At 38.1% G+C, this 25,330-nt stretch overlaps 3 protein-coding genes across 3 annotated transcripts; all 3 read left to right on the top strand.

Moving 5' to 3' along the window:
• Window positions 1-8,152: 8,152 nt before the first annotated feature.
• LOC144654471 (uncharacterized) lies at window positions 8,153-12,495 on the top strand. Its single transcript, XM_078514627.1, has 3 exons — window positions 8,153-8,985; window positions 11,060-11,092; window positions 11,353-12,495. Exons 1-3 carry the CDS (start codon window positions 8,952-8,954, stop codon window positions 11,664-11,666), a joined length of 381 nt encoding a protein of 126 aa, XP_078370753.1. The 5' UTR covers window positions 8,153-8,951; the 3' UTR covers window positions 11,667-12,495.
• Window positions 12,496-12,627: 132 nt separating this feature from the next.
• Window positions 12,628-23,684, top strand: LOC144654472 (uncharacterized). Its single transcript, XM_078514629.1, has 3 exons — window positions 12,628-13,168; window positions 14,975-15,004; window positions 23,256-23,684. The coding sequence occupies exons 1-3, from the start codon at window positions 13,135-13,137 to the stop codon at window positions 23,567-23,569; spliced, it is 378 nt and encodes a 125-aa protein (XP_078370755.1). The 5' UTR covers window positions 12,628-13,134; the 3' UTR covers window positions 23,570-23,684.
• On the top strand, window positions 16,300-18,674 carry LOC144654330 (uncharacterized). The gene has a single exon (XM_078514439.1). The coding sequence runs from the start codon at window positions 16,364-16,366 to the stop codon at window positions 18,056-18,058; it is 1,695 nt and encodes a 564-aa protein (XP_078370565.1). The 5' UTR covers window positions 16,300-16,363; the 3' UTR covers window positions 18,059-18,674.
• Window positions 23,685-25,330: the final 1,646 nt, after the last annotated feature.

Here is a 25,330-nt window from a genome sequence, read left to right as displayed (position 1 = left end):
TGAAGTTCAAGATTATAGCGGGAGTCAAAATCTTTAAGTTCAAGATTTAACGGGAGTCAAAATCTTGAAGTTCAAGATTATAGCGGGAGTTAAAATCTTGAAGTTCAAGATTATAGCGGGAGTTAAAATCTTGAAGTTCAAGATTATAGCGGGAGTTAAAATCTTGAAGTTCAAGATTATAGCGGGAGTTAGCTCTTGAAGTTCAAGATTATAGCGGGAGTTAAAATCTTGAAGTTCAAGATTATTTAGGGGAGTCAAAATCTTGAAGTTCAAGATTATAACGGGAGTCAAAATCTTGAAGTTCAAGATTATAGCGAGAGTCAAAATCTTGAAGTTCAAGATTATAGCGGGAGTCAAAATCTTGAAGTTCAAGATTATAGCGAGAGTCAAAATCTTGAAGTTCAAGATTATAGCGGGAGTTAAAATCTTGGAGTTCAAGATTATAGCGGGAGTCAAAATCTTTAAGTTCAAGATTTGAACGGGAGTCAAAATCTTGAAGTTCAAGATTATAGCGGGAGTTAAAATCTTGAAGTTCAAGATTATAGCGGGAGTTAAAATCTTGAAGTTCAAGATTATAGCGGGAGTTAAACTCTTGAAGTTCAAGATTATAGCGGGAGTCAAAATCTTGAAGTTCAAGATTATAGCGGGAGTTAAAATCTTGAAGTTCAAGATTATAGCGGGAGTTAGCTCTTGAAGTTCAAGATTATAGCGGGAGTTAAAATCTTTAAGTTCAAGATTATAGCGGGAGTCAAAATCTTGAAGTTCAAGATTATACGGGAGTCAAAATCTTGAAGTTCAAGATTATAGCGAGAGTCAAAATCTTGAAGTTCAAGATTATAGCGAGAGTCAAAATCTTGAAGTTCAAGATTATAGCGAGAGTCAAAATCTTGAAGTTCAAGATTATAGCGGGAGTTAAAATCTTGAAATTCAAGATTATAGCGGGAGTCAAAATCTTGAAGTTCAAGATTTGAACGAGAGTCAAAATCTTGAAGTTCAAGATTATAGCGGGAGTTAAAATCTTGAAGTTCAAGATTATAGCGGGAGTTAAAATCTTGAAGTTCAAGATTATAGCGGGAGTTAAAATCTTGAAGTTCAAGATTATAGCGGGAGTCAGCTCTTGAAGTTCAAGATTATACGGGAGTTAAAATCTTTAAGTTCAAGATTATAGCGGGAGTCAAAATCTTGAAGTTCAAGATTATAACGGGAGTCAAAATCTTGAAGTTCAAGATTATAGCGAGAGTCAAAATCTTGAAGTTCAAGATTATAGCGGGAGTCAAAATCTTGAAGTTCAAGATTATAGCGGGAGTCAAAATCTTGAAGTTCAAGATTATAGCGGGAGTTAAAATCTTGAAATTCAAGATTATAGCGAGTCAAAATCTTGAGGAAGGAGTCAAAATCTTGAAGTTCAAGATTATAGCGGGAGTTAAACTCTTGAAGTTCAAGATTATAGCGGGAGTTAAAATCTTGAAGTTCAAGATTATAGCGGGAGTTAAAATCTTGAAGTTCAAGATTATAGCGGGAGTCAAAATCTTGAAGTTCAAGATTATAGCGGGAGTAAAAATCTTGAAGATCAAGATTATAGCGGGAGTTAAAATCTTGAAGTTCAAGATTATAGCGGGAGTTAAAATCTTGAAGTTCAAGATTATAGCGGGAGTTAAAATCTTGAAGTTCAAGATTATAGCGGGAGTAAAAATCTTGAAGATCAAGATTATAGCGGGAGTTAAACTCTTGAAGTTCAAGATTATAGCGGGAGTCAAAATCTTGAAGTTCAAGATTATAGCCGGAGTTAAACTCTTGAAGTTCAAGATTATAGCGGGAGTTAAAATCTTGAAGTTCAAGATTATAGCGGGAGTTAAACTCTTGAAGTTCAAGATTATAGCGGGAGTTAAAATCTTAAAGTTCAAGATTATAGCGGGAGTTAAAATCTTGAAGTTCAAGATTATAGCGGGAGTTAAAATCTTGAAGTTCAAGATTATAGCGGGAGTTAAAATCTTGAAGTTCAAGATTATAGCGGGAGTTAACTCTTGAAGTTCAAGATTATAGCGGGAGTTAAAATCTTTAAGTTCAAGATTAGGGAGTCAAAATTTGAAGTTCAAGATTATACGGGAGTCAAAATCTTGAAGTTCAAGATTATAGCGGGAGTCAAAATCTTGAAGTTCAAGATTATAGCGAGAGTCAAAATCTTGAAGTTCAAGATTATAGCGAGAGTCAAAATCTTGAAGTTCAAGATTATAGCGAGAGTCAAAATCTTGAAGTTCAAGATTATAGCGGGAGTTAAAATCTGAAGTTCAAGATTATAGGAGTCAAAATTTTAAAGAAAGAGAGTCAAAATCTTGAAGTTCAAGATTATAGCGGGAGTTAAACTCTTGAAGTTCAAGATTATAGCGGGAGTTAAAATCTTGAAGTTCAAGATTATAGCGGGAGTTAAACTCTTGAAGTTCAAGATTATAGCGGGAGTCAAAATCTTGAAGTTCAAGATTATAGCGGGAGTAAAAATCTTGAAGATCAAGATTATAGCGGGAGTTAAAATCTTGAAGTTCAAGATTATAGCGGGAGTTAAAATCTTGAAGTTCAAGATTATAGCGGGAGTTAAAATCTTGAAGTTCAAGATTATAGCGGGAGTAAAAATCTTGAAGATCAAGATTATAGCGGGAGTTAAACTCTTGAAGTTCAAGATTATAGCGGGAGTCAAAATCTTGAAGTTCAAGATTATAGCCGGAGTTAAAATCTTGAAGTTCAAGATTATAGCGGGAGTTAAAATCTTGAAGTTCAAGATTATAGCGGGAGTTAAAATCTTGAAGTTCAAGATTATAGCGGGAGTCAAAATCTGAAGTTCAAGATTATAGCGAGAGTCAAAATAATGAAGTTCAAGATTATAGCGAGAGTCAAAATCTTGAAGTTCAAGATTATAAGGGAGTCAAAATTTTGAAGTTCAAGATTATAGCGGGAGTCAAAATCTGAAGTTCAAGATTATAGCGGGAGTCAAAATCTTGAAGATCAAGATTATAGCGGGAGTTAAAATCTTGAAGTTCCAGATTATAGCGGGAGTTAAAATCTTGAAGTTCAAGATTATAGCGGGAGTTAAAATCTTGAAGTTCAAGATTATAGCGGGAGTAAAAATCTTGAAGATCAAGATTATAGCGGGAGTTAAACTCTTGAAGTTCAAGATTATAGCGGGAGTTAAAATCTTGAAGTTCAAGATTATAGCGGGAGTTAAAATCTTGAAGTTCAAGATTATAGCGGGAGTTAAAATCTTGAAGTTCAAGATTATAGCGGGAGTTAAAATCTTGAAGTTCAAGATTATAGCGGGAGTCAAAATCTTGAAGTTCAAGATTATAGCGGGAGTAAAAATCTTGAAGATCAAGATTATGCGGGAGTTAAACTCTGGAAGTTCAAGATTATAGGGGAGTCAAAATCTTGAAGTTCAAGATTATAGCGGAGTTAAACTCTTGAAGTTCAAGATTATAGCGGGAGTTAAAATCTTGAAGTTCAAGATTATAGCGGGAGTTAAAATCTTGAAGTTCAAGATTATAGCGGGAGTTAAAATCTTGAAGTTCAAGATTATAGCGGGAGTCAAAATCTTGAAGTTCAAGATTATAGCGGGAGTAAAAATCTTGAAGATCAAGATTATAGCGGGAGTTAAACTCTTGAAGTTCAAGATTATAGCGGGAGTCAAAATCTTGAAGTTCAAGATTATAGCCGGAGTTAAACTCTTGAAGTTCAAGATTATAGCGGGAGTTAAAATCTTGAAGTTCAAGATTATAGCGGGAGTTAAAATCTTGAAGTTCAAGATTATAGCGGGAGTCAAAATCTTGAAGTTCAAGATTATAGCGAGAGTCAAAATCATGAAGTTCAAGATTATAGCGAGAGTCAAAATCTTGAAGTTCAAGATTATAACGGGAGTCAAAATTTTGAAGTTCAAGATTATAGCGGGAGTCAAAATCTTGAAGTTCAAGATTATAGCGGGAGTCAAAATCTTGAAGATCAAGATTATAGCGGGAGTTAAACTCTTGAAGTTCCAGATTATAGCGGGAGTTAAAATCTTGAAGTTCAAGATTATAGCGGGAGTTAAAATCTTGAAGTTCAAGATTATAGCGGCAGTCAAAATCTTGAAGATCAAGATTATAGCGGGAGTTAAACTCTTGAAGTTCAAGATTATAGCGGGAGTTAAAATCTTGAAGTTCAAGATTATAGCGGGAGTTAAAATCTTGAAGTTCAAGATTATAGCGGGAGTTAAAATCTTGAAGTTCAAGATTATAGCGGGAGTTAAAATCTTGAAGTTCAAGATTATAGCGGGAGTCAAAATCTTGAAGTTCAAGATTATAGCGGGAGTAAAAATCTTGAAGATCAAGATTATTGCGGGAGTTAAACTCTGGAAGTTCAAGATTATAGCGGGAGTTAAAATCTTGAAGTTCAAGATTGTAGCGGGAGTTAAAATCTTGAAGTTCAAGATTATAGCGGGATTTAAACTCTTGAAGTTCAAGATTATAGCGGGAGTTAAAATCTTGAAGTTCAAGTTTATAGCGGGAGTTAAACTCTTGAAGTTCAAGATTATAGCGGGTGTTAAAATCTTAAAGTTCAAGATTATAGCGGGAGTTAAAATTTTGAAGTTCAAGATTATAGCGGGAGTTAAACTCTTGAAGTTCAAGATTATAGCGGGAGTTAAAATCTTGAAGTTCAAGATTATAGCGGGAGTTAAACTCTTGAAGTTCAAGATTATAGCGGGAGTCAAAATCTTGAAGTTCAAGATTATAGCGGGAGTAAAAATCTTGAAGATCAAGATTATAGCGGGAGTTAAACTCTTGAAGTTCAAGATTATAGCGGGAGTTAAAATCTTGAAGTTCAAGATTATAGCGGGAGTTAAAATCTTAAAGTTCAAGATTATAGCGGGAGTAAAAATCTTGAAGATCAAGATTATAGCGGGAGTTAAACTCTTGAAGTTCAAGATTATAGCGGGAGTTAAAATCTTGAAGTTCAAGATTATAGCGGGAGTTAAACTCTTGAAGTTTAAGATTATAGCGGGAGTTAAAATCTTAAAGTTCAAGATTATAGCGGGAGTTAAAATCTTGAAGTTCAAGATTATAGCGGGAGTTAAACTCTTGAAGTTCAAGATTATAGCGGGAGTTAAAATCTTGAAGTTCAAGATTATAGCGGGAGTTAGCTCTTGAAGTTCAAGATTATAGCGGGAGTTAAAATCTTGAAGTTCAAGATTAATATTATAGCGGGAGTCAAAATCTTGCATGCTTCTCAGCCGTTTAATCTGCCATTATTTTTTAAAGCCACACTTTAATTGCAATGTGCGTAAATTTTGTGTTATAAATTGATGGCACTGGCATAGGGGCCTTTTAGGGATAGGGAAAGGAAGGGGGTGGTTGTCCGTTTGTTCTCAATTTTTTTTTTCCTTGTGTTCCAGTGTTTCCTTAAAGTAAAGTATTTCTTCGAATTTGGTGTTCCCTGTTGCCTAAAATATGCGCTTGTCCCTGTGTTCTTAGTTTTATTTTCCTTTTATTCCCATGTCCCCAAAGCGTTAATGGCCATATTCCGTTGTTCCCTTAATACCTGGGAGAGCCTCCATGCCGAGAAGCGTCCTCGTTCGCCTCTGCAGGCCCAATATGTATTGCAACTGAGTGGTTTTGTCCCCAACGTTTTCAAACGGGTGGAATGAAAGTGATGTGAAAATAGATATTAATTAAATATGTTTTTGCCTATCTCCTCAGCATTGCTGTATGTTTTGCAGGAAGTTGAAGCTAAGAAAGGTAATTATATAGCTGTCAGTAAATCCTATGTTGTCAGCGCAATTATTTTTCCTTAATTTCTGAGAAATGTCCAATTTGGGATTAAATTTTGCTAGTTTCAATTAGGACTTTCAGTTAAAATGCACAAACTGTCCAATTTAAGAAAAATTGGACAGTTTTGTCTCAGCCAATCAAATCCAAGAAAAACAAAATGTGACAGATATTAGCCAATTAGCTCCAAGCATAGCGTCAGTCCTGTAAACTTGTTGCATTGTTAGTTGACAATGGCGAAATTTTATTAGGCAAATTTGCCACTTTTTCCCATTTCTTTTGAGCTTTTCAGCAATAGTAACGAAAAAAAGACTTTTTCCACGTTGTCAGAAGAGGAGCCAGCTATACTTGAGAAGCAAAACCCAAGACGTAAACACCTCCAGGAGTACAAAACTTGCCTAAACTTTATTGCAGCGAAGCGAAACATGAAACTAAAAGATATCCTTCGCCAAAATTAGCTAGATGCAATTCTTTGTCGTTTTTTTTGCTGAAATTCGAAAAGAAAAGACGGAGACAAATAGGAACGAGATAATGGAAAGGAGTATGTCACATGCAAGAAGTTGTAAAGCTTTTCGGACACTTTGTTTACGACTTTTATCGATTAATGCAGCGTTTTCGCTCACTTTGTAGCAAGCTTCGCAAACGCAGGTGAATAAAATTGCACAGTTTTGTTTAAGTTTTATTAATTTGTGAAGACAATGCTTTGAGTGAGTTGCATGTTCTGTGTTATGCCTAGAATTGCTGAATGCTTTTCCCGTTCTGGACATAAGTTTATTGTTTACGCTGGATGGACTTGCTAGCTATATAATTAACCCTCGGACGTACAAGGGGGGGGGGGGGGGGGGGGGGGGGGGGGGGGTGGATGCCACCCCTCTCCATAAGATTTTTTCCAAATTTTGAAAAAAAGGATTTACTCTACAATACTGACACTTTCAGTAGCTGTTCATTTATCCTTTGCGGAAATTTTGATATGTCAACCATGTGTCTATGATATTTGGCGTTGCCATGGCAACGTCATAAATACAAGCAGGTCTTGCCAAAAATCGTCATTTTTAACATTTTTCTTGATTTTTTCCAGTTTTTTTAAATCAGAAGTGCAAGATTTGTTTATTTTTACATTCTATAAGCATTCTGGCTTGATTTTGCATCAATTTCTTTTATTTTTTGACTTTCTAAGAAAATGTTGAAATCTAAGATGGCGGATCCAAGATGGCGGCTCTAATGATGTCATGTTCCATCAACCCCCCCTCCCCCCCCCCCCTTGTACGATGGTAGGGGTGTGAGTTTGCTTGTACGTCCGAGGGTTAATATGTAACTGGACTACATGCTCGTCCAATTTGGAATTAATTAGATTCAAAAAAATTCCTCTGACAGCCAAATTGGACTCGGCCTACGGCCTCGTCCAACTTTGGCTGCCCTCGGAATTTTTTTCATCAAATTATTTCCAAATTTGACAGCATGTAGTCCAATTACGTATACAAATCGCACTGTTTCTGTTTCCAATTCAGCTGCAACTTAAGAAACGATCTATTAACTGACTTCTATAATTTTCTCAGATACAGATTCCTCGGCCACTTTCTATATTATTATGGGAGTCGTTATGGCGGTATCTGTCGGCGTTATCATCTGCGTCGTTCATGTCTGCTGTTTACGTAAAGGCGATTGCAAATGCGACACTCGACATGAAGACCAGAGAACAACGGTTTCTAACGTGCAACAACATATTCAAGTCCATTCGCAACATCCACCATTCAACCCAGATTTCCAGCAGGCCGCTTACCCACAAAAGGCACTAGTACTGTGCCTTTACAAGTGCAGCTACCACAACCAGGAACAGTGTCTCCTCTGGAACAACATGTAGGAGAACCTCCTCCACCCTACCCTGGCATGCAGAGATGCCGATGGCTGGAAACTGTAGCTTCACCCTAAAAATAGAAATACTTCTTACCACTCTTTATAATGAGTGTTCCACCTCTTAATCCACACATAGTAACAGGCTTATCTCAAGCCATAATCTTCGGTCGAGGGCGAAAGTACTCAAGTAGACTGATAATCAAGCGCGTGCATGATATCCACTCGGCTTACTTTGTGTTAGCCCAGTCTAACTACACGTGTCTCCGAGGTTTATTGTACACGTGCACGTTAGGCGCTCTACTAATTTGAGTGCACAATATTTTTTTTTTTTTTTTTTTTTTTTTTTTTTTTTTTTTTTTTTTTTTTTTTTTTTTTTTTTTTTTTTTTTTTTTTTTTTTTTTTTTTTTTTTTTTTTTTTTTTTTTTTTTTTTTTTTTTTTTTTTGTGCACAATATTCTTGATAATGGTTGGTGTTGAGGTCGACAATGAAAACTGAATTATTTTGTTTCAATAATTTTTTGGACAACTATTACATCGTAGAACAGTATCTGCGATTGACTCTAATTCGCGTAAAGTGAATACTCTTCAGTAGTACAGGAAGAAATAGTTTATTGCTAACATGATTAATTTTCAGCAGCACGAATTTCTCGGCCAGTATTTAGCTTTATTTAGATGCTGGCTTCATGGGGTGTATGTGTGGCGATAACATGTAACAAGGGGTGTGGAAAAGTAGTTGATGAAAAGTAGTGAATGCAAAGGCAACAGTTCAAAATTGGCAGCCGATTAAAATGTATGACAGATTAGTTCAAAAAAATGACGACAGAACCTATTTTTTTTTTTTCATTTCTTAACTTTATTGTTATCTTTGTTATAAATCTTTTTAAACGTCTTTAATGTCTTTTTGGTGACCGACAGGTAAATTAAAAGGTACTAAAATGTCATATTCGCCAACTCAAACCTCGAGACTTGAGGCAAAGAGAGGGGAGAGAATTGACTTTCTCAAAGTCGTTCGCTTCTTGTTTCCGGTTTGGAAGTTGTCTCGTGACATCGCGACTTGTAGGCAAGTCTAGGTAGAGAATGGTAGCATGAACCACGTAACCCCCCGCCCCCACGCCCCTTCTTGAAGGTCCGTGCGCAGGTCTCGTTGTTAAGTCCGCGATCTTTTGGACATTGTTGCTATAGGAACGATATTGAAATTCATCCGAGGGTCATGTCACCCATGAGCGCCTTTGCGAGCTTCCGTGTTCGATAGATATGATGACTCGTTCTTTGAAACATTTTGCTAAGTGAAATCCGATATACAGGTGTTGCTATGATGAAGGGCTGTCTGAACCTCCTTTGTTTAGGTAAGATTTGCTATTCACATTATATTCTGGGTAATTTTGTGCATCACAAGAAGCGTTTTGTCAGTGTGCATGTGATTGAAGTACTACACACGCGCGTATCTACGTACATTGCACACACCACATTATAATTTCTAAAATAACGATAGGTGTGTGCCTTACATCTCCGTGTTTCTGCTTCAAAAACTCCTTCTAAGAAAAATCAGTAAAAAACGTTAGTATTTTTCCCGATTCCGTTCTATTAGACTTAAACAGTTGCATGTGTTCCTCGCGCGCGTGTATGTAACGGTCCACGTACACCAACTACTCTTTCTTCGTTCTTCTGGAATGCCTTGTCACTTACTTACTTACTGACCAGTTATTCTATAGATAACAAATATCGTCACAATCTTTACGATAGCAGGCATCACTTCCAATTAAACATTTAATACTCTGTTGGCCACCTTTGATTTTATGACTTCGAGTTTCAGAAAACAATAACTACTTGAATTAAATATGCAAACTTGTCTAAATCACGAATGGACGCTCATGAAGCTGTTTTGACTGATGCACGGTCGAGGGCGTAATTGCCAAACAAGCATAACGAAACTCTACAGGTTCTTAGATAAAGAAGCCCGTCTCAGTTTTAAAAATCGTGATTTCTTTGGGAAAACGTGGTCAGGCCCGGTGGAATTGGCTAGGCCCTGTTTCAAAGCTTGTCATGTCGCAAAATAAGAATGGTTCGCATGTCGCTGTCGGAATTCCGTCATTTCGTCTAAAGACGGACGTGGGTAGTACACAGAGCAGGAGTTTCTCAGGTACTTTAATTTCTCAACCAATTAAGAACGACGTGACTAATGTAGGTACACCGAGCAGGAGTTTTCTCGGGTTCTTAATTTCGCGGTTAAAACGGTGTTTGTAATAAACGACATGACTCTGAACCCAGTACACAGAACAGAATTTTTCCGTGCATTTTGAAAGGACCGTTTAAATTAATTTAGTCTTTTGAAAGATTAAAAAACGACGTGACTAACTTGAGTACACAAGAGCAGGAGTCTCTTGGGCATTTCATTATATATAAATTATAATCCTCGTCGCGCCTAAGGGGCACATAAGGCTGAAGGGCGTTTCATTAAGGAAGTTAAAACTGTTTTTATTCTTTATCGTTGAAAAATTCTCGACTCCCAAAATTAGTTCTCAGTTGATCCAAAATTTTCGATAATTAAAACTATTTCTCCGCCGACTTCTCAATCTTGACGGGCCATTTTTTTTTTGGCTGTTTCACTGTTTTTCAAGTATTCGTCAATTGTTTTCAATGCTGAAGGTGACTTTACATCTGGCTCGGCTGGACATCTGGGCTTGTTTGTCTCATTCACTTACACTTTGTTAGTTGGTTGTCAGATAAGAGCAGCAATATATTGTAAACCCTCATTATGTCTTTTGTTTCCCCGCCATTTTATGACGTCTTTTTCAGCCACAGCCATTACGAATAAGGATCATACTTGTACCCATTGTATAGCGCAGTACAAGTGGGTAGGGCAAACAACGAAAGTTTATTGTCTGATTGTATTATTTTATCTACTTATCAACTTGATAGCTTAGTAAGAGAAGGAAACAGAAAAATTGAAATGAGGCCGATGCGAGAGAGACTCAGAATTGCAACTAAACGCACGGAAAATTGAATACATGGTTTCACGATTCCCATCAAATGAGTTCGGCTAAATCCCGTGCCAGGTGACAGAATATCTGTCAAACTCCAGCACACGTTTTCTTGAACACTGAAGAACGCAGTTATACCGAGACGTCGGAGTTCAATCTGACAATATGGCGCCTTAAAAAACAATTTTCTCATATTATTATAATTTAGCACAGTCTCACTATCGTAAAAAGCACCATTTGTGTCAACAGTCTTTGCAACAGTCTTTGTCATCAGTCTTTGCAAATGAGAATATAACAATAAATTAATTTGGACTTCAAAATGCGAAGTAAGCACTTAACCATGATAATTATAAGACTTATAATCATTCATTTCAGTTTTCTTACTGAAAGACGACCATGAACGAGTCATTTGTAAGCAAATAGTTTGTTTTTCTTTCAGTGTTGCTTCCGCTGCTGGTGGATGAAGTTGAAGGTATTGAGTTTATTTAGTGCGTATTGTTTTTGAATCACTGAAGTTCGCTTATTTCTCGGCTTGTTTGCTTGTTTGTCTGGTTGTTTGTATGTTTGCTTGTATCCCTTAGCAACATCTTGCTCTATCAGCGTAGCCAAACTTTTCGAACATTTAACACAAATGCCGGATCAAAGTGTTAAAACTGCATGACTTAGGGTTCAACAAAGTTGTCTGTTAACACGGTATAAAATCTTGAAAAAAGCATTTCTTCTTTTTTGCAGCTTCCAATCTAACTGCTTCAGTTGGCACCATTGCTCTTGCAATATGTTACTTCCTCATCCTTGTTGCCGGGATTATCCTCCTAATAAAGTATAGAAAAGAATGCAAATGCAAGCGCCAAAATGAAGAGCCCACGACGACGTCAATCCGCAATGTGCAACGGCATTCTCCAGTCGCTCTCCAACGTCCAGAGTTCAACCAGGCTACTTACCCACAACGATCAGCACCTTTACATGTACAGCCACCTCCACCTGGAACAGCGCTTTTATTGGAAGTACATGTGGGAGAACCTCCCCCACCCTACCCTGGCATGTAGAAAAGATGTAAATGGCGTAAAAGTGTGGTCTGACAGTAACAATAGAATTTAATCCATGGCAAAATTGAGCGATAAAATCCGCCACAGTAGAAAAATAGTACACCAAATTCCATACGACTGACACGCCATATGTGGAAATACCGGCCCCAGTACAGGATCGTGCATGTGGTGTTAATCGGTTCACAGGCATATGATTCAAACCATTCAAAGTTAATTCCAAAGAACTTAAAAGATTAAGCACATTTATGCCCCAGTCTTATAATCGAAAGAGGCAGATAGATCATCAGTGCATCATCGTCACTGTTAAATATTAACCATTAGTATCACAATTGCACCACTGGACCAGTGTCCCATTGTGTACATTTACTCCTGCTCTTGGTTAAAACCCTTTGAACTTTGAATTCACACCAGATATTCAATTTTAGGGACAATTGTTTAGTCTATAGCGATATTTATAGTCTTTATAGGACACCTTAAAGTATTTGCCGTCTGGGGTTTTTGGCCTCTACATTTGTCCTACATCCAGGATTAACTACTTAATAATGTATTAATATTATTAGTTAATATTAATGTTATAACTTGATAACGTGGACAATGCTGATCATAATTCTTGAGCATGCGCACAGCTTATATTGAAATCTTAGCGTTTATTAAGTGTTAATCTCCTCGCGTCACTTAATTGAGTGTTTTGGGTTTTGTCGTTCAGAGTCGGAATTCATTAGTTTTCTAGAGTTTATTTACTACAAGAGAGCTTTTAAAAAGATGCATGCATTCTTTCGTTAGAAAATGGTCTGGCATTATCTTGAGTTGTATTAAACATTTTTTCCAACTTCGTTGTGATACCGTGATGTCGATTTGATCAATATTATTGATAAGGAGTGAAATCTCCAGTTGAAATGGAGTGATTTCACTAGCAATTTATAGACACTACTACACTAATTCCATTGTCTTCTTTTGTTACTTCTGACCATTAGACACTAAATTTTAGACATTATTGTTTCTAAAATGCACACTACAATTTATCGAGCTAGTGTTTAGTCTTCGTTATTGTGGACTCAAAATACAATTTATTAATTTGAGTTTTTGTAATTGAACAAGCGAAGTTTTTTTCTTTTTTTTCAGTTTTCTTTTTTTTTTTTGTACGTTTTCTTCTTTTATATCGTCAAAGAATGGTCTAGCCTAGTTTTGAGTCGATACAAAAATAATGCTTTACTTTATTTTTTTTTCAGCTGTGCTGTGGGGGGGCAAAGGTAGAATTAAATATTTAGTACATAACGATACAAATTGTGCTGAGGGGGGCGGCCATTCCTCCGTGATAATGATCTGAGGTTTTTCACATTTCAATAACAGTTAGACAAGGACCAATATCCATACGATCGCAAACCTTCACTCAAACTTCAGCAGGGAGCAATATTTTGTTCAATAATATACTTGGCCAAAGAGATCGACTCTATTCGGTTTTTGAGCTATGAAGAAATGTTTTCTAACATCTGTGGTTTTAGGTAAGTTATAATTTTTCTTCTCGTTACCTTACTCGGGTAACGCGCTGAAATCCCATGCGATTCCTGGGTTAATCCAAAGTAGGTTCTAGCTTTCCACATTTGTCTCGTTTCCTTGAACTCTCTGATGTTGCTTAAATTTTTGACGCTTTAAAGACATAAATTATTATCGCAGGCAACAATTTGTCGCTGCGTGCTCAATGTTACGTAAAAATAGTATTTCTTCGATTTCGATACTGTGACAAATTTGCATACGCTGTCTTCGTCTAACTCGATTAAAACTGTCAAAGTAAAAGCAAAATTCTACGAAGCGAGTTTCCGAATAGTGAAATGGTGATACTTAGTAAAGCCGGTGTTAAAATCGAAACAAAATGTCCTTGACACAAAATAACAAAATCAAAACGACAACAAGTCTGTCTCCACAATTTAATTTATCACAGATAACCTCTAATTGCAAGTACAAATGTACCCGGAATACTTTATAGGTGGTGGTTCAATTTTATCCTTAGTTCAAATTGTATCTTCTTTGTTTTTGGGTATGCTTATGTCTGGTAATGAGATTAAAACAAAGGAAAATAAAATAATGAGATTAAAACAAAGGAAAAAAAAAGCTTGAATCAAGGTAAATTAAAACACAAAAAAATATTTTAAAACTATGCATAATTAATGCATGTAAGCCATATGCAAAACAGTTAAGGTACGTAGTTACCTTTCTATCTCCGTTAATTTCTGGCTAAGCTCGCCGATGTGCACGGCTGCCGAAAAAAAAAATAATAAAACGAGAACATGTATCGTACTTTCGCTCTGAAGAAAATAAAACGCCTGGGATGTATGTAGGCCAATAAATTTCACATAAGATCATGTAATTATAAGAGACATAATATCATAGGTGACAAATTACTCCTTAATTTTGGCGCGAAATTTCAACGTTAATTTATAATTTAACATATGAAATTATAAAATTGCCATGGCAACGTAGTTAGTGGCAAGATGGCGTCCGTAATAAAAGATGTTTTAAAGCTTAAACTTTGTACATTTTCGCTTGAATTTCATCTTAGCCAGCTAGCCTTGGCCATGTAATAAAACTTTTGATGATATTTTATATTTCAAAACGTCTTACAATTAGCCAATTACATGAATGGCATCGAGCGGATTTGTGAGCGTTTTACACGGGCGCCGTTTTCAGTTCATTCAAGACGAACTATGGTCATAATGTGAGAAATAGTTGACAGTTGATTCATCTTTGAAACTTTTTGTCGACAGCAAAAAGGAATCTCTGAAAGGCTGTATTCAAAGACTAAAAAACTTGCGACTTAAGCAAAATGTATGCTTTCAACTTTTCAAAGCTCAGAAATCGCGATGCAATGTAACAGTCAAAAACACCTACGATTGCAAGCGTAATTTGTCACCTATGACATTAAAATGTAATCAAATGGTATACTCGTGAAATTAGAAAATAATTTCACTTGCATTTTGTCCAAATTCTAATAATTATTAGAATTTGGACAAAACGCGCGTAAAATTATTTCCTAATTTCACTCGTCACCATTTGATTATCCATACTAATAATATTACCATGACACACTTAGCTGCAACCCATACAGTTGCGTTAATGATTGATTTTATTTTGTCAAAGAGATTCAGCTTAGGATTTTTAAACTAATTAGTTTAGTGAGAGCTCACGGGTGAACAGTCGACATGGTTTAATGGCTGATGAACCAGTGTTGTTTTTTTTTTTTTTCGACCTTAATTTTTTAGTTAATGTTTTGAGCCACAATGCATCTGTAAATTTTTTGTTTTATTTCCTAGTATTGTTATCCCTCTTACAAGAAGTCGAAGGTAACTTGCATTGAGCTTTGCTTGTGTTAGGTTATCAGTTTTTTATCTAAATACTTTCAATGTATCTGTAGGGTTATTTCTCCTAGATCTTCTAAGTATTAATAGCAAGAAGATAAACAGATAGTCCAAGAGGCAAAGAAATAAAAAAAATCACACACAAGTACAGTCAAACAAGAAAAAAGATAAAACAACAGAAAACTATTTAATATTCAGACTACCGTTCCGAGATCTACTGATTTCAGTTTATCGCAATTAATTCCATTCAGTTGCCTTGATGCCTTTTTCTACGGTCAGAAAAGTCTACCATTATTCATTCATTCATTCATTTATCATTCATCCATCTATCCATCCATCCATCCCTTCTTCCTTCCTTCCTTCCTTAACGTTTCCCAAAAATTTTCACTGCGTGTTTTACAGCCTTTGAGTGCGGTAGAGTTTACCAAGTTTCGATGATTGCTTTCATTTTACCTAAACGCTCAACTAACTGTTTTGTGACTTGTAATTTATATCTTTGCCCGTTTTTAACTGATTTTAAGTTCTGTAGCATGTTCCGATCTTTTCTTTAGGAACGTTCCTCTAATATAATTTGTTCCTCATATTTGTGTTCCTGTTAACCTTAAGAGGACCAGCTTTTTATAAAGTTAGGAACAAAACGTTCACCCTAAGATAAAACAGGAACATTTCGTTCCGAGTTCCCAACTGTTGATGGAACATATTGTTCCCAAATTGATAATTTAGGACTGCTTTGTTCCGAGTTCCTATCTGTAAATGGGACGCGTTGTTCCCAAATTGATAATTTAGGACCGTTTTGTTCCGAGTTCCTATCTGTAAATGGGACGCGTTGTTCCCAAATTGATAATTTAGGACCGTTTTGTTCCGAGTTCTTAACTGTGAATGGAACGATTTGTTCCCAAATTGATAATTTAGGACCGTTTTGTTCCGAGTTCTTAACTGTGAATGGAACGATTTGTTCCCAAATTGATAATTTGAGACCGTTTTGTTCCGAGTTCCTGTTTGTAAATGGAACGTATTGTTCCTAAACTGCTCATTTAGGAACAAATTCAGGACTCTTTGGTTCCGAATTCCTTGCGCTTACTTGACCATTTTGTTCCTAAATTATATTGTCCATTGAAATGAAGAAAAACAATGGGGCGCGCATAGACCTGCTTGGGCAAGCTGAGCACAATCTTGGGTGTCATGAATTTTGCACAATAGTAATGAGGGCAGGCAAGAAGAGGCGCGCCTTGCCAAGTTTAAACACGAATGAAGTTCCTTAAGGTGTAATTGGTGCGTCGTATTTTTTTGGAAAAGAAATTCAGTTCTAGGAGATTGTGTTGACCATTTTACCTTGATGATAAAATGAGCAAGAAGTGTAAAATCAATTGGTCAAATATCGATGGAGCATCGCCCAAACCAAAACGGCTTCACCTGGAAAAGAATGAAACCGACCGATTGTATCATTGCCCAATACAAGTGTGTGACCATGATGGCTTTCAAAGTCAGAGAGGGTGCAGAAAACATGTGAATACCAAGCACAGTTGGTTCTTTTACTTTGACGAGAAACCTGATCTGGGAATACTCGCTGCATACGAAAGAGAAGGCGCCAGTGATGTTAAATCGAGTGAAATCACAGTACAAACTGCCAGAGTTTTGCCTTCATTTTCAGTTTCCAGCAAAATTGGCGAATCGTTTGTGAAGTGGTTGACGGGAAGTGGTGGGGGTTGCAAGAAAGATCGTGTAGCCCAGCAGATAGTCAAGAGGTGTTTCAAATTTCTCAAATTTTGCTGCGAAGATGAAGAGGAATTGAGTTTTGAAGTGCTGGATTTTAGCCTGTGTTCGCATTGTTTGTTGTTCAAGTTTATCGACTACCTGCAAGATGAATGCAAACTCGGACACGGTGGCCGATTGGGCTACATTGATGCGATTTCCGAATTAATCGACTTCAGAAAGATAAATGGCGCATCAGACACAGTTCTTCGAAATTTGTCCTCAACGGAGCTGTACCTCAAACGAGCGCGCAAAACCGTGGCAAAGATGATGAGATTGCAGTGGACACAAGATCTAGACATTGAGACTTTGGATGCTAGAGGGCACTGGGCAACCATGGAAGAACTGTTAGAAGTGGTGACATTTCATTTGCCTCGTTACGAAAACACGGTAAAGACTTGCAAAACTATTCCGGGTCAAGTGAATCCTTTGGACCTAACATTTGCCACGAAATTTGTCGCCGTGTATTTATTCATAAAGGTGAAGGGATCTCGCCCTATGACTTATCAGTACTTGACGGTGGACATGGTTAAAACAGCTAAGGCGAACGGAGGATTCATTGACCAGAAAAAGTTCAAAACGGCCAGCAAGTATGGATTTGACTCATTAATTTTGACTGATGCAAGCATGCGGGTGCTGGAAAGCTACATCAATTTCGTAAGGCCATTACTCAAACCCCAGTGCGACTTCGTACTTGTCACTAGAAACGGAGGCCAGCATAGCAAATTGGGCGACGTCATGAGTAAATTGGTGTTCGATGCAATCGGGAAGTATATTCATCCAACGCGCTATCGTCAAATTGTCGAAACGCAAAGCCTCAATCTACTCACAAGCACGGAGCAACAAATTTTGTCAGAAGACCAAAAACACAGTTCTGCCGTTGCAAAAGTTCACTATCAAAAGCAGAGATCGCGCGAAGTTGCTGTGAAAGCTCACGAGTGTCTGCAAAAGCTACAAGGAACGAAAGGCTCAGATTTGGATAAGGAAGTGCACACGAGGTTTAGCGCTACAACTTCAACAATTTCAGAATCGGTCGGAACAGCAGAATCAATGAGCGCCTCTTCTGAAAGGGACTCCCCTCCCAAAAAACAATTGCAAATTCAACGAAATCATCGACGGGTGTTGAAATTCACGGAAGAAGAGGACAATTTTCTCAAGAAAGGTTTAAAAAGGTACGGGTTTGGACAGTGGACGGCAATTTTGAGAGATCCCGATTTCAAATTTCAAGACGGAAGAACGGCGGACTCTCTCAAGAAAAGGGCTGGAATGAAAATGCAGCTAGTTTAATTACCAAGGCAAGGACAGCAATGACATTTCAAACTTGTGTTAAGCAAGAAAGGCATTTAATCGTGACTGTGCAATAAAGAATACAGTAATAAATTACTACATCATTAAATAAATTTCTTGACTTGACAAGTACACTCTTTTGTAACAACAACAGAAAGAACTTTTTGTGACACTCCTGGTAGCGAGCAATGTTCTATATCTCTCTGTCTGTATACATGAATTCTATATCTCGCCTGTCGTAATCGTGGCACGTCGCTTAACATGTAACTTAGAACTACAATACTGACAAACAACATCTCGTCGTCGCTACTCTTCTCCGTTCTCTGATCGTCAGACTGCGTTCACTCATGTTGCGTGCTCGAGAGATACTTTGTTATGGTGTTTCTTTGTTGCTCTCTTCCGCGCTGACTGCTGGAACCTCTCTTCCGCTTTAAGGTAGAACTTGCTCGGAGCAGTGCTTCGGACACCGCGCAGTCGTCGTGTTGGCGTAACGGCCTACGACTAGTACTGGGCACTGGAGTGATGAAAAGCCTCCGTTCTTGACTGCTTTCATCGCTTACATCCTGTTGTGCAACAATTTCGTCTGCATCTGCACTTGGGCGAGTTAGTACCGGGAGTCGCTCCGCCACACTTGTCACCAGACGATGATCTTCTTTCCTGAGCAGGCCGAGTGCTGTACACACCTTCTTTCGCTCCTCTATGGCCTCGATGGTGTTAAAGGTGCCCAGGGCTTGGTGGTGAGCTTTCAGCTTCTCGCACAGAACCTCCATCCACGCCTTCACATTCGAGCGCACGAAAGAGTCTTGCGTAGCTTGATATTTATCGCAACACTCTTTGAGTTCAATTTCGGTGTCTCTCAACCAACTGCCCTCGAACGCTTTTCTCGCAGCTTCGCCTCGTGCCTCATCCTGATCTACCGCCGTCTGAACATCTTCATACCTCTCGACATCTCTCGTCCGGTAAAACTGGTCTATCTGTTTCTGCTTCTCCTTCTCTGTTTCCAGAATGTGGGCCATTTGCCTGTGTCTAAGACTGCCCGGCTGAAGCTGACTGAGGTGGTCTTGCAAGGTGTCCGGTTCGCCGTTGCTTTCTTCCATTGCACTGACCGCTTCGTTCGTCTCTTCTAGCGAATCATCTTCACAGCTCTCCTCCAAGAGTGACAGCGTCCGCAGAGCATCCTTCTCTTCGGCTTTAAGGACGCCATCGCCGATTTCTGGCTCTTGTTCGTCTTCACCGTTGTCCGAGCTCTCTTCTTGGTCACTAGGTGGACGCGCCTTCGTAGCCGCCCACGCAACACACTCCATGGGGTGTCTCCTAAGCCACTCTGTCGCTTTCTTTCTCGGGTTGGGCAGACTCTTGAAGGTGTAGTTCTTCAACCTTCGATCCATGGCGGGTTGGTCATCGGCCTTAAATTCAAGCTTCGTCTGGGCGGTCAAAAGCATTGGACAACGGTTAATGAAGCTCTTTGCCGTTTGGTACTTTACGTCGCATGCCGTAAATCCGCCTTGGGTAAGGATTTTCCAATCGTCGATGTCTAAGGTTGAGGGACTGGCTTCGTCAATGAAAATCACTTCTGTAAAGCGATTAATCATGGCCTTATTGAACACGCGCTGCTTCGTGATAGTCGCTATGTTGCTGTGATGTACGAGTCCTAAGATCGGTTGAAATAAACTCGTTTTACCGCTGTTCGCAGCGCCAATCAGACATGGTACTTTGTCTTTGTGTCGTTTCTGGTTGTGATGTAGAAGCCTGATGAAATCCTCGCAGAACTCCCCAACTTCGGCTTCCGTTAGGCTGTTCTCTAAGATCTCTCTGAAATATTTTGGATCCGGAACTTTGGTTGGATCGTATGGCGAAAACGCTCGGGGTGTAACATGACCGATGTCCTTGTCTTTGATCGCATTTTCCAAGAAACGTCGCTCCTTGATTGACCAGCACTGGCCTTCGTTCACCTCAATCAAATCGTAGTCCACGCAAAGAGGTCGAATGACTTCGCAATGTGGGTTGGCTAGGATTTCGATGACTTTCTTCATGTCCTTAAGTAGTCTGGCTTTGAAAGATCGATTGGCCGCCAAGCTATTAACAAACGCCTCAACTTCGCACTTATACCAATAGGTGTACCTTGCCTTTTCACACTTTTTGTAGATCTTTCCAGCATAGAGAGCGTACCCGAGCTTTTCCATGGCGATGCCAATATCGTTCACAAGCACTGTGAGTTTATCAGATAATCTTGCCTTTTCAACGACCGGTTCGTTTCCTGTCTGAATATCCGAGCCGTCTACGTGGAATCCGAAGTGCTCGATGACCAACTTTGCAATTTGGAGTTTTCCCAACGCCACCGAAAGACTGGAATGGAACGAGGGATCGACTAGACAAATTCTGACCACGTTCTCGGTACCACATTCGTCAACATCTATTGAATCGGCCTCACCCAGGACACTTTCAAATTCATCTCGAAAGCAATATTTGTAAGACGAATTCACCAACTCCACCATGAAGGTGTTGTTGTGGTCTTTAAGGACTTTAAAAAGCTCTTTCATTGCGCCACTTTCTTTCCCTTCGTGACAAGCGACCTAAAATTCAGAACAGTTGCCAGTTAATTAAAGTTCTAAGGTGGTGAGCAACTTTGACCTAGTCCTAACAAGTGATTCGTCGTTCCGAGTACTGTCAAGTTTTAAGGGAGCCCGACGTAGCGTAAATTCAAGGCAAAACTAATTTCGATGATTGGAATGGTCCTTTGAATTGTCACATTTTCACTGCTTGATTCACTGCCTTCATATAAGCTAGTAACTACTTTTTATCATCCGGCTAGTGAAGCTAATGCGATTGGTACGAATGTGAATAAACATGTTATTTTTGTTACCTGATTTATAAATACGTCCACGTTGCACTCCAAGAGAACACGATGGATACCAAGGGGGCTACGTGGAGCACCGTTGGGCGTTGTCGACGCGATCCAGTAGCTCACAGCTGGGCAAAGCTTGTGGTTTATAATTGATGCGTGACTTTCGGCCCATTGTTGGCTCGTTGAACTCGCTAACTGACTTAATTCTGGATATTCGTCCGCATCATCGCTATCTTCATTCTCGTCATGATCATTTGATTTCTTCTTATCTCGCTGTTTCTTCAACTTTTGCGTACTAATGGCACTAAAAAAGAACGCTACATTCTTCATGCCTGCGAAATAGACAAAGCAAAAAATTATTACCGAATGATCTGCTTCTGGTTATCTCACCCAAGAGACACTGAACAAGTTTAAAATCGCAATATCAGAAACTAACCTCGTAGTGCGCTATCACAGGCATCTCTAGTTCGGCACACGCTATTCCAAGCGTCCTGAAAACCACTCTCTTGAACTCTGCAGACGCACTTCGCACTTGTAATGCTACACTTTCCCAAAACCACTGGGCTTAAATAGCACAACGCCGCGCTCTTAATTGTTCGACTGTTTAGCTGTCTCGCAGGGAAACGTGCTCTCGAGCTCTGCATCTTGGACTGATTTATGCCTTTAAACGTGTTCTGCTTTTATAGAGAGCAGACTTGCTAATTCCCCGGGAATAATTATAGCCAAAAAATGAACTCAGTAGGGACCAGATTACTTGAAAGAATTTAATGTCGCTATTATTTCCACTGATCAGCAGATCATCGCCTAACCTGGTAATTTACAGCTTTTTTTACACTAACAATCAAGTCAATAACGAAGCCACAGTGACGCTTTTAAATGACCAATTGTGTCACTCTATCAGTTCCCAAATGCTTTCCAGAGTGTTTTCTAGACGAATTTTTTCGCCACAGTATTTCCATGAATTTAATATCGCGATTATTTGCGTTGATCAGCAGATCATTACATAACCTAGTAATTAGCAGCTATTTTTACACTAAAATCAAGCCGATAACGAAGCCATAGCGACATTTTTTAATAGCCAATTGTGTCACTTCATCAATTCCAAAATGCTTTTCAGAGAGTTTCTAGACGAATTGTTTCGCCACAGTAGTTTCATGAATTTAATGTCGCGATTATTTGCACTGATCAGCCAATCTGTTGACCTGACAATCGACAGCCATTTCGCACCAGTTAACAGTTAACTTGATAACGAAGCCGCAATAAGAATGAAAAATGTTTGAGTCAAAGATCATCTACTACGGTGCATATATGTTCGTGATGTATCACAAAATTTTCACGACTTATGTTAAAAATACACCATACATAAAACTATAAAAAACAATTTTCATTTTCACATTGAAGGAGAAAAGATAGTAAGAAAGGGCTTTGCAGCTCTGAACGTTTTCATGGAAACTGGGAGTGTTGCAAAGCGGCTGACTGGAAGAGTTTCCCTATAATGGCGGAAACGACGGATTTCGCGGATTTCGCGGAAATTTTCAGATTAAAAAATAAAAAAAAAATAAAAAAATAAAAATAAAAAATAAAAAAAATAAAAAATATTTTTTATTTTTTTTTTTTATTTTTAATATTGATATATTCAACTATTATACTTACAGTTTTAAAGAGAAGAATTAAATTAAATCTAAAAATTTCCGCGAAATCCGCGAAATCCGTCGTTTCCGCCATTATTGGGAAACTCTTTCAGTCAACTGCTTTGCAGCACTGGAAGTTTTCATGGAAACTTGCAGTACTACGAAGCAGTTGACTGAAAGAGTTTCCCAATAATGGCGGAAACGACGGATTTCGCGGATTTCGCGGAAATTTTTAGATTTAATTTAATTCTTCTCTTTAAAACTGTAAGTATAATAGTTGAATATATCAATATTAAAAATAAAAAAAATAAAAAATGTATTTTTTATTTTTTTATTTTTTATTTTTATTATTTTTATTTTTTTTTATTTTTTAATCTGAAAATTTCCGCGAAATCCGCGAAATCCGTCGTTTCCGCCATTACAGGGAAACTCTTCCAGTCATCTTCTTTGCCGCACTGCCAGTTTCCATGAAAACTTCCAGTTTGATGTGGAAGTTCAACTGATTTATTCAAAACTTCTTTTTTAAACTGTAAATATTTTTGTAAAGGAACAAGATTTAAGGGAAACGATCCTTCCTTCCTTCCTTCCTTCCTTCCTTCCTTCCTTCCTTCCTTCCTTCCTTCCTTCCTTCATTCATTCATTCATTCGTTCATTCATTCATTCGTTCGTTTATACGATTATCTAATTATTAGTTTTATTCTTTTATCGTTTTTATTTTTAGCCTTCAACGCGAGCACATTTGTTGGCTTCTTTTTCCTCGCAATCTTCGTCATTGGCGGGCTTATCTTTTTAGTTTTGTGCTGCAAAGATCGCAAATACATTTTTGGGACACATCGCCCGGATCAGCCAACAGCAATAACAGTTGCCATACCGAACGAGCAGCAGTCTGCCCGAGTACCTCCCCAGCAGCTAGAATTTTACCCACAATTCTCAATGACCGCTTTCCCAGAATGCACAACGCCTCTGCAAGTACAACTTGAAACAGCACATTCTTCTTATGTTGGAGAGCCACCACCGCCCTACCCCGGAAATTAACATTGGCCATGTTTGAGACGGGAAAAGAGAATGTAATGGTGATAGCACGCGTCTTTGCTTTGGGCTTCTGCAGCCCTCCAGCTAGGAACGAATTACTTGAGTACAGAGAACTGCACATAGTCTCGCTGGTTACATTTAAAGAACAACCAATTAAATTAGCAGAGAAGTGATGGCACACTGCATTGTTACTTCATAACAGACTTGTCTCTCTGGAGACCAAGAGATGGAGACTAAGTTGGCACTACAAAACTTGGAGCGCTGGTTTGGGGGGGGGGGGGGGGGGGGTACTCAGTTGCAGAACGCCGCCCTCAAACAAGTAAACGCCGAAAAATTCAATGAACGCCACGGATTTTAATCGAATAAATACGGTAACCTTTGAATGCTTATAAGTATTTCCTTAACAATGCAAATGAAAAGACAAATTGTAATGGAAATGGAAAGAAAATAGCAGAAAGTGACAAAAAATCTTTAAATCTATGATCTTTAAATCAATTTTTGGTGTTCAGATCTGTATCGTGTTACATTGTGCCCATGTACCATTGCTTTTCGTTGCAGCCTCGCCGTTTTTGCTTTAAACAAAGCCTTCCTCACAGAGATAAAGTGACGGAAATGAAACTACCTGATTTTGTTTCAACTAAAAACTATATTCTTTTTAAAATCTCAACCTTGGGTTTATTCTTAAAATATTCTTAAAAATTCGCAAATTTTAGCCTCGATTTTCTTATAAACTAGATTCTTAGTTACTGAGTTACAGTGTGGACTTCCACTTGGGATGTTTGTCGTGTTATTTATAGTTATATTATGTATTTCTGATAATATCTGGCACTCTTTAAAGGAAGGTTCACTTCATATACTAAAATAAGATACACTGCGCGTTATACCAAAGACAGTATACAGTTCAAATATAACTTAAAAGCACCCTCTGTCAAATGATTATGTTTTTACTCTGGGCCCCCTATCTTTACAACAACGTTAGTTAATGCCCCCCTCCCCGTCTGGTTTAACCCCCCCCCCTCCCCCCTCTTGCTTATTATTGCAAAGTCCCTTACCGTATGGTTAGTATGTACCTAAAGCTGAGCCAGTGGATTCGTATCTCTTTGTTACAAGTAACCAAGTTAACATTTGGCCTGCTGTCTAAAACGATTAAAAAATGTGGAGTAAACACGCCATTTCAGGACTTATGTATAGTTGTATCACTATGTTTTTCGACCACTCTGTCACATACCAGCTTCATCTTTCACTGTACATCAGTGTCTGCTAGAAGTTAGATTTAAGCCGTTTTTCAGTTACTGGTTCGAATATACTAATCATGATAAAGAATTATTCTGTCTGTTAAAATGCTGATCGTTCGTTATGAGATAGCTCCAGCCAGACAGTCGTAAAATGAATATTGTTCTCACAACGTCCTGATAAAGTAGTTATTTTAAGCCAATTAGTAAGAAGTTAAATATTTTTGTTAGTCGACCACACGTCGTCAACATGTTTAAAATTTTCCATTTTAAAGAAAAATTAAATAAAATTTAGAATAAATCAACAAGGAAACGCAAACGCAATGTCAGACTGTTGCTGAGTCTTTTTTTTTTTTTTTGCATTCATCATTAGAGCATTTCATGATTAAGAAAAAAAAATTAACAGCAATCTGCCATTCTCGCTCCTGTTTGCATTTTGCTTTCAGCTTTTAACTCGAAAAAAAGAAAACCAAACATAGGAAAAAAATATAACAAGGCATTATAAGGTTACTTTATAGATTCACTTAAGTTT

The sequence above is a fragment of the Oculina patagonica genome, chromosome 5, assembly GCF_052425735.1.
Source record: "Oculina patagonica isolate OP01 chromosome 5, crgOcupat, whole genome shotgun sequence".
In the NCBI taxonomy this organism is placed as follows: domain Eukaryota; kingdom Metazoa; phylum Cnidaria; class Anthozoa; order Scleractinia; family Oculinidae; genus Oculina; species Oculina patagonica.
The sequence above is the reverse complement of the archived record's forward strand: the minus strand, read 5'-3'. Positions and strand labels throughout refer to the sequence as shown.

Excerpts from the sequence above, each read along its gene's own strand:
- LOC144654471 (XM_078514627.1), top strand. The coding sequence starts at position 8,952 with ATGATGAAGGGCTGTCTGAACCTCCTTTGTTTAG. Across the intron at positions 8,986-11,059 it reads TCTGAACCTCCTTTGTTTAG|TGTTGCTTCCGCTGCTGGTG; the intron begins GTAAGATTTGCT and ends TTTTTCTTTCAG. Across the intron at positions 11,093-11,352 it reads GCTGGTGGATGAAGTTGAAG|CTTCCAATCTAACTGCTTCA; the intron begins GTATTGAGTTTA and ends TCTTTTTTGCAG.
- LOC144654472 (XM_078514629.1), top strand. The coding sequence starts at position 13,135 with ATGAAGAAATGTTTTCTAACATCTGTGGTTTTAG. Across the intron at positions 13,169-14,974 it reads TCTAACATCTGTGGTTTTAG|TATTGTTATCCCTCTTACAA; the intron begins GTAAGTTATAAT and ends TTTATTTCCTAG. Across the intron at positions 15,005-23,255 it reads CCTCTTACAAGAAGTCGAAG|CCTTCAACGCGAGCACATTT; the intron begins GTAACTTGCATT and ends TTTTATTTTTAG.
- LOC144654330 (XM_078514439.1), top strand. The coding sequence starts at position 16,364 with ATGAGCAAGAAGTGTAAAATCAATTGGTCAAATATCGATGGAGCATCG.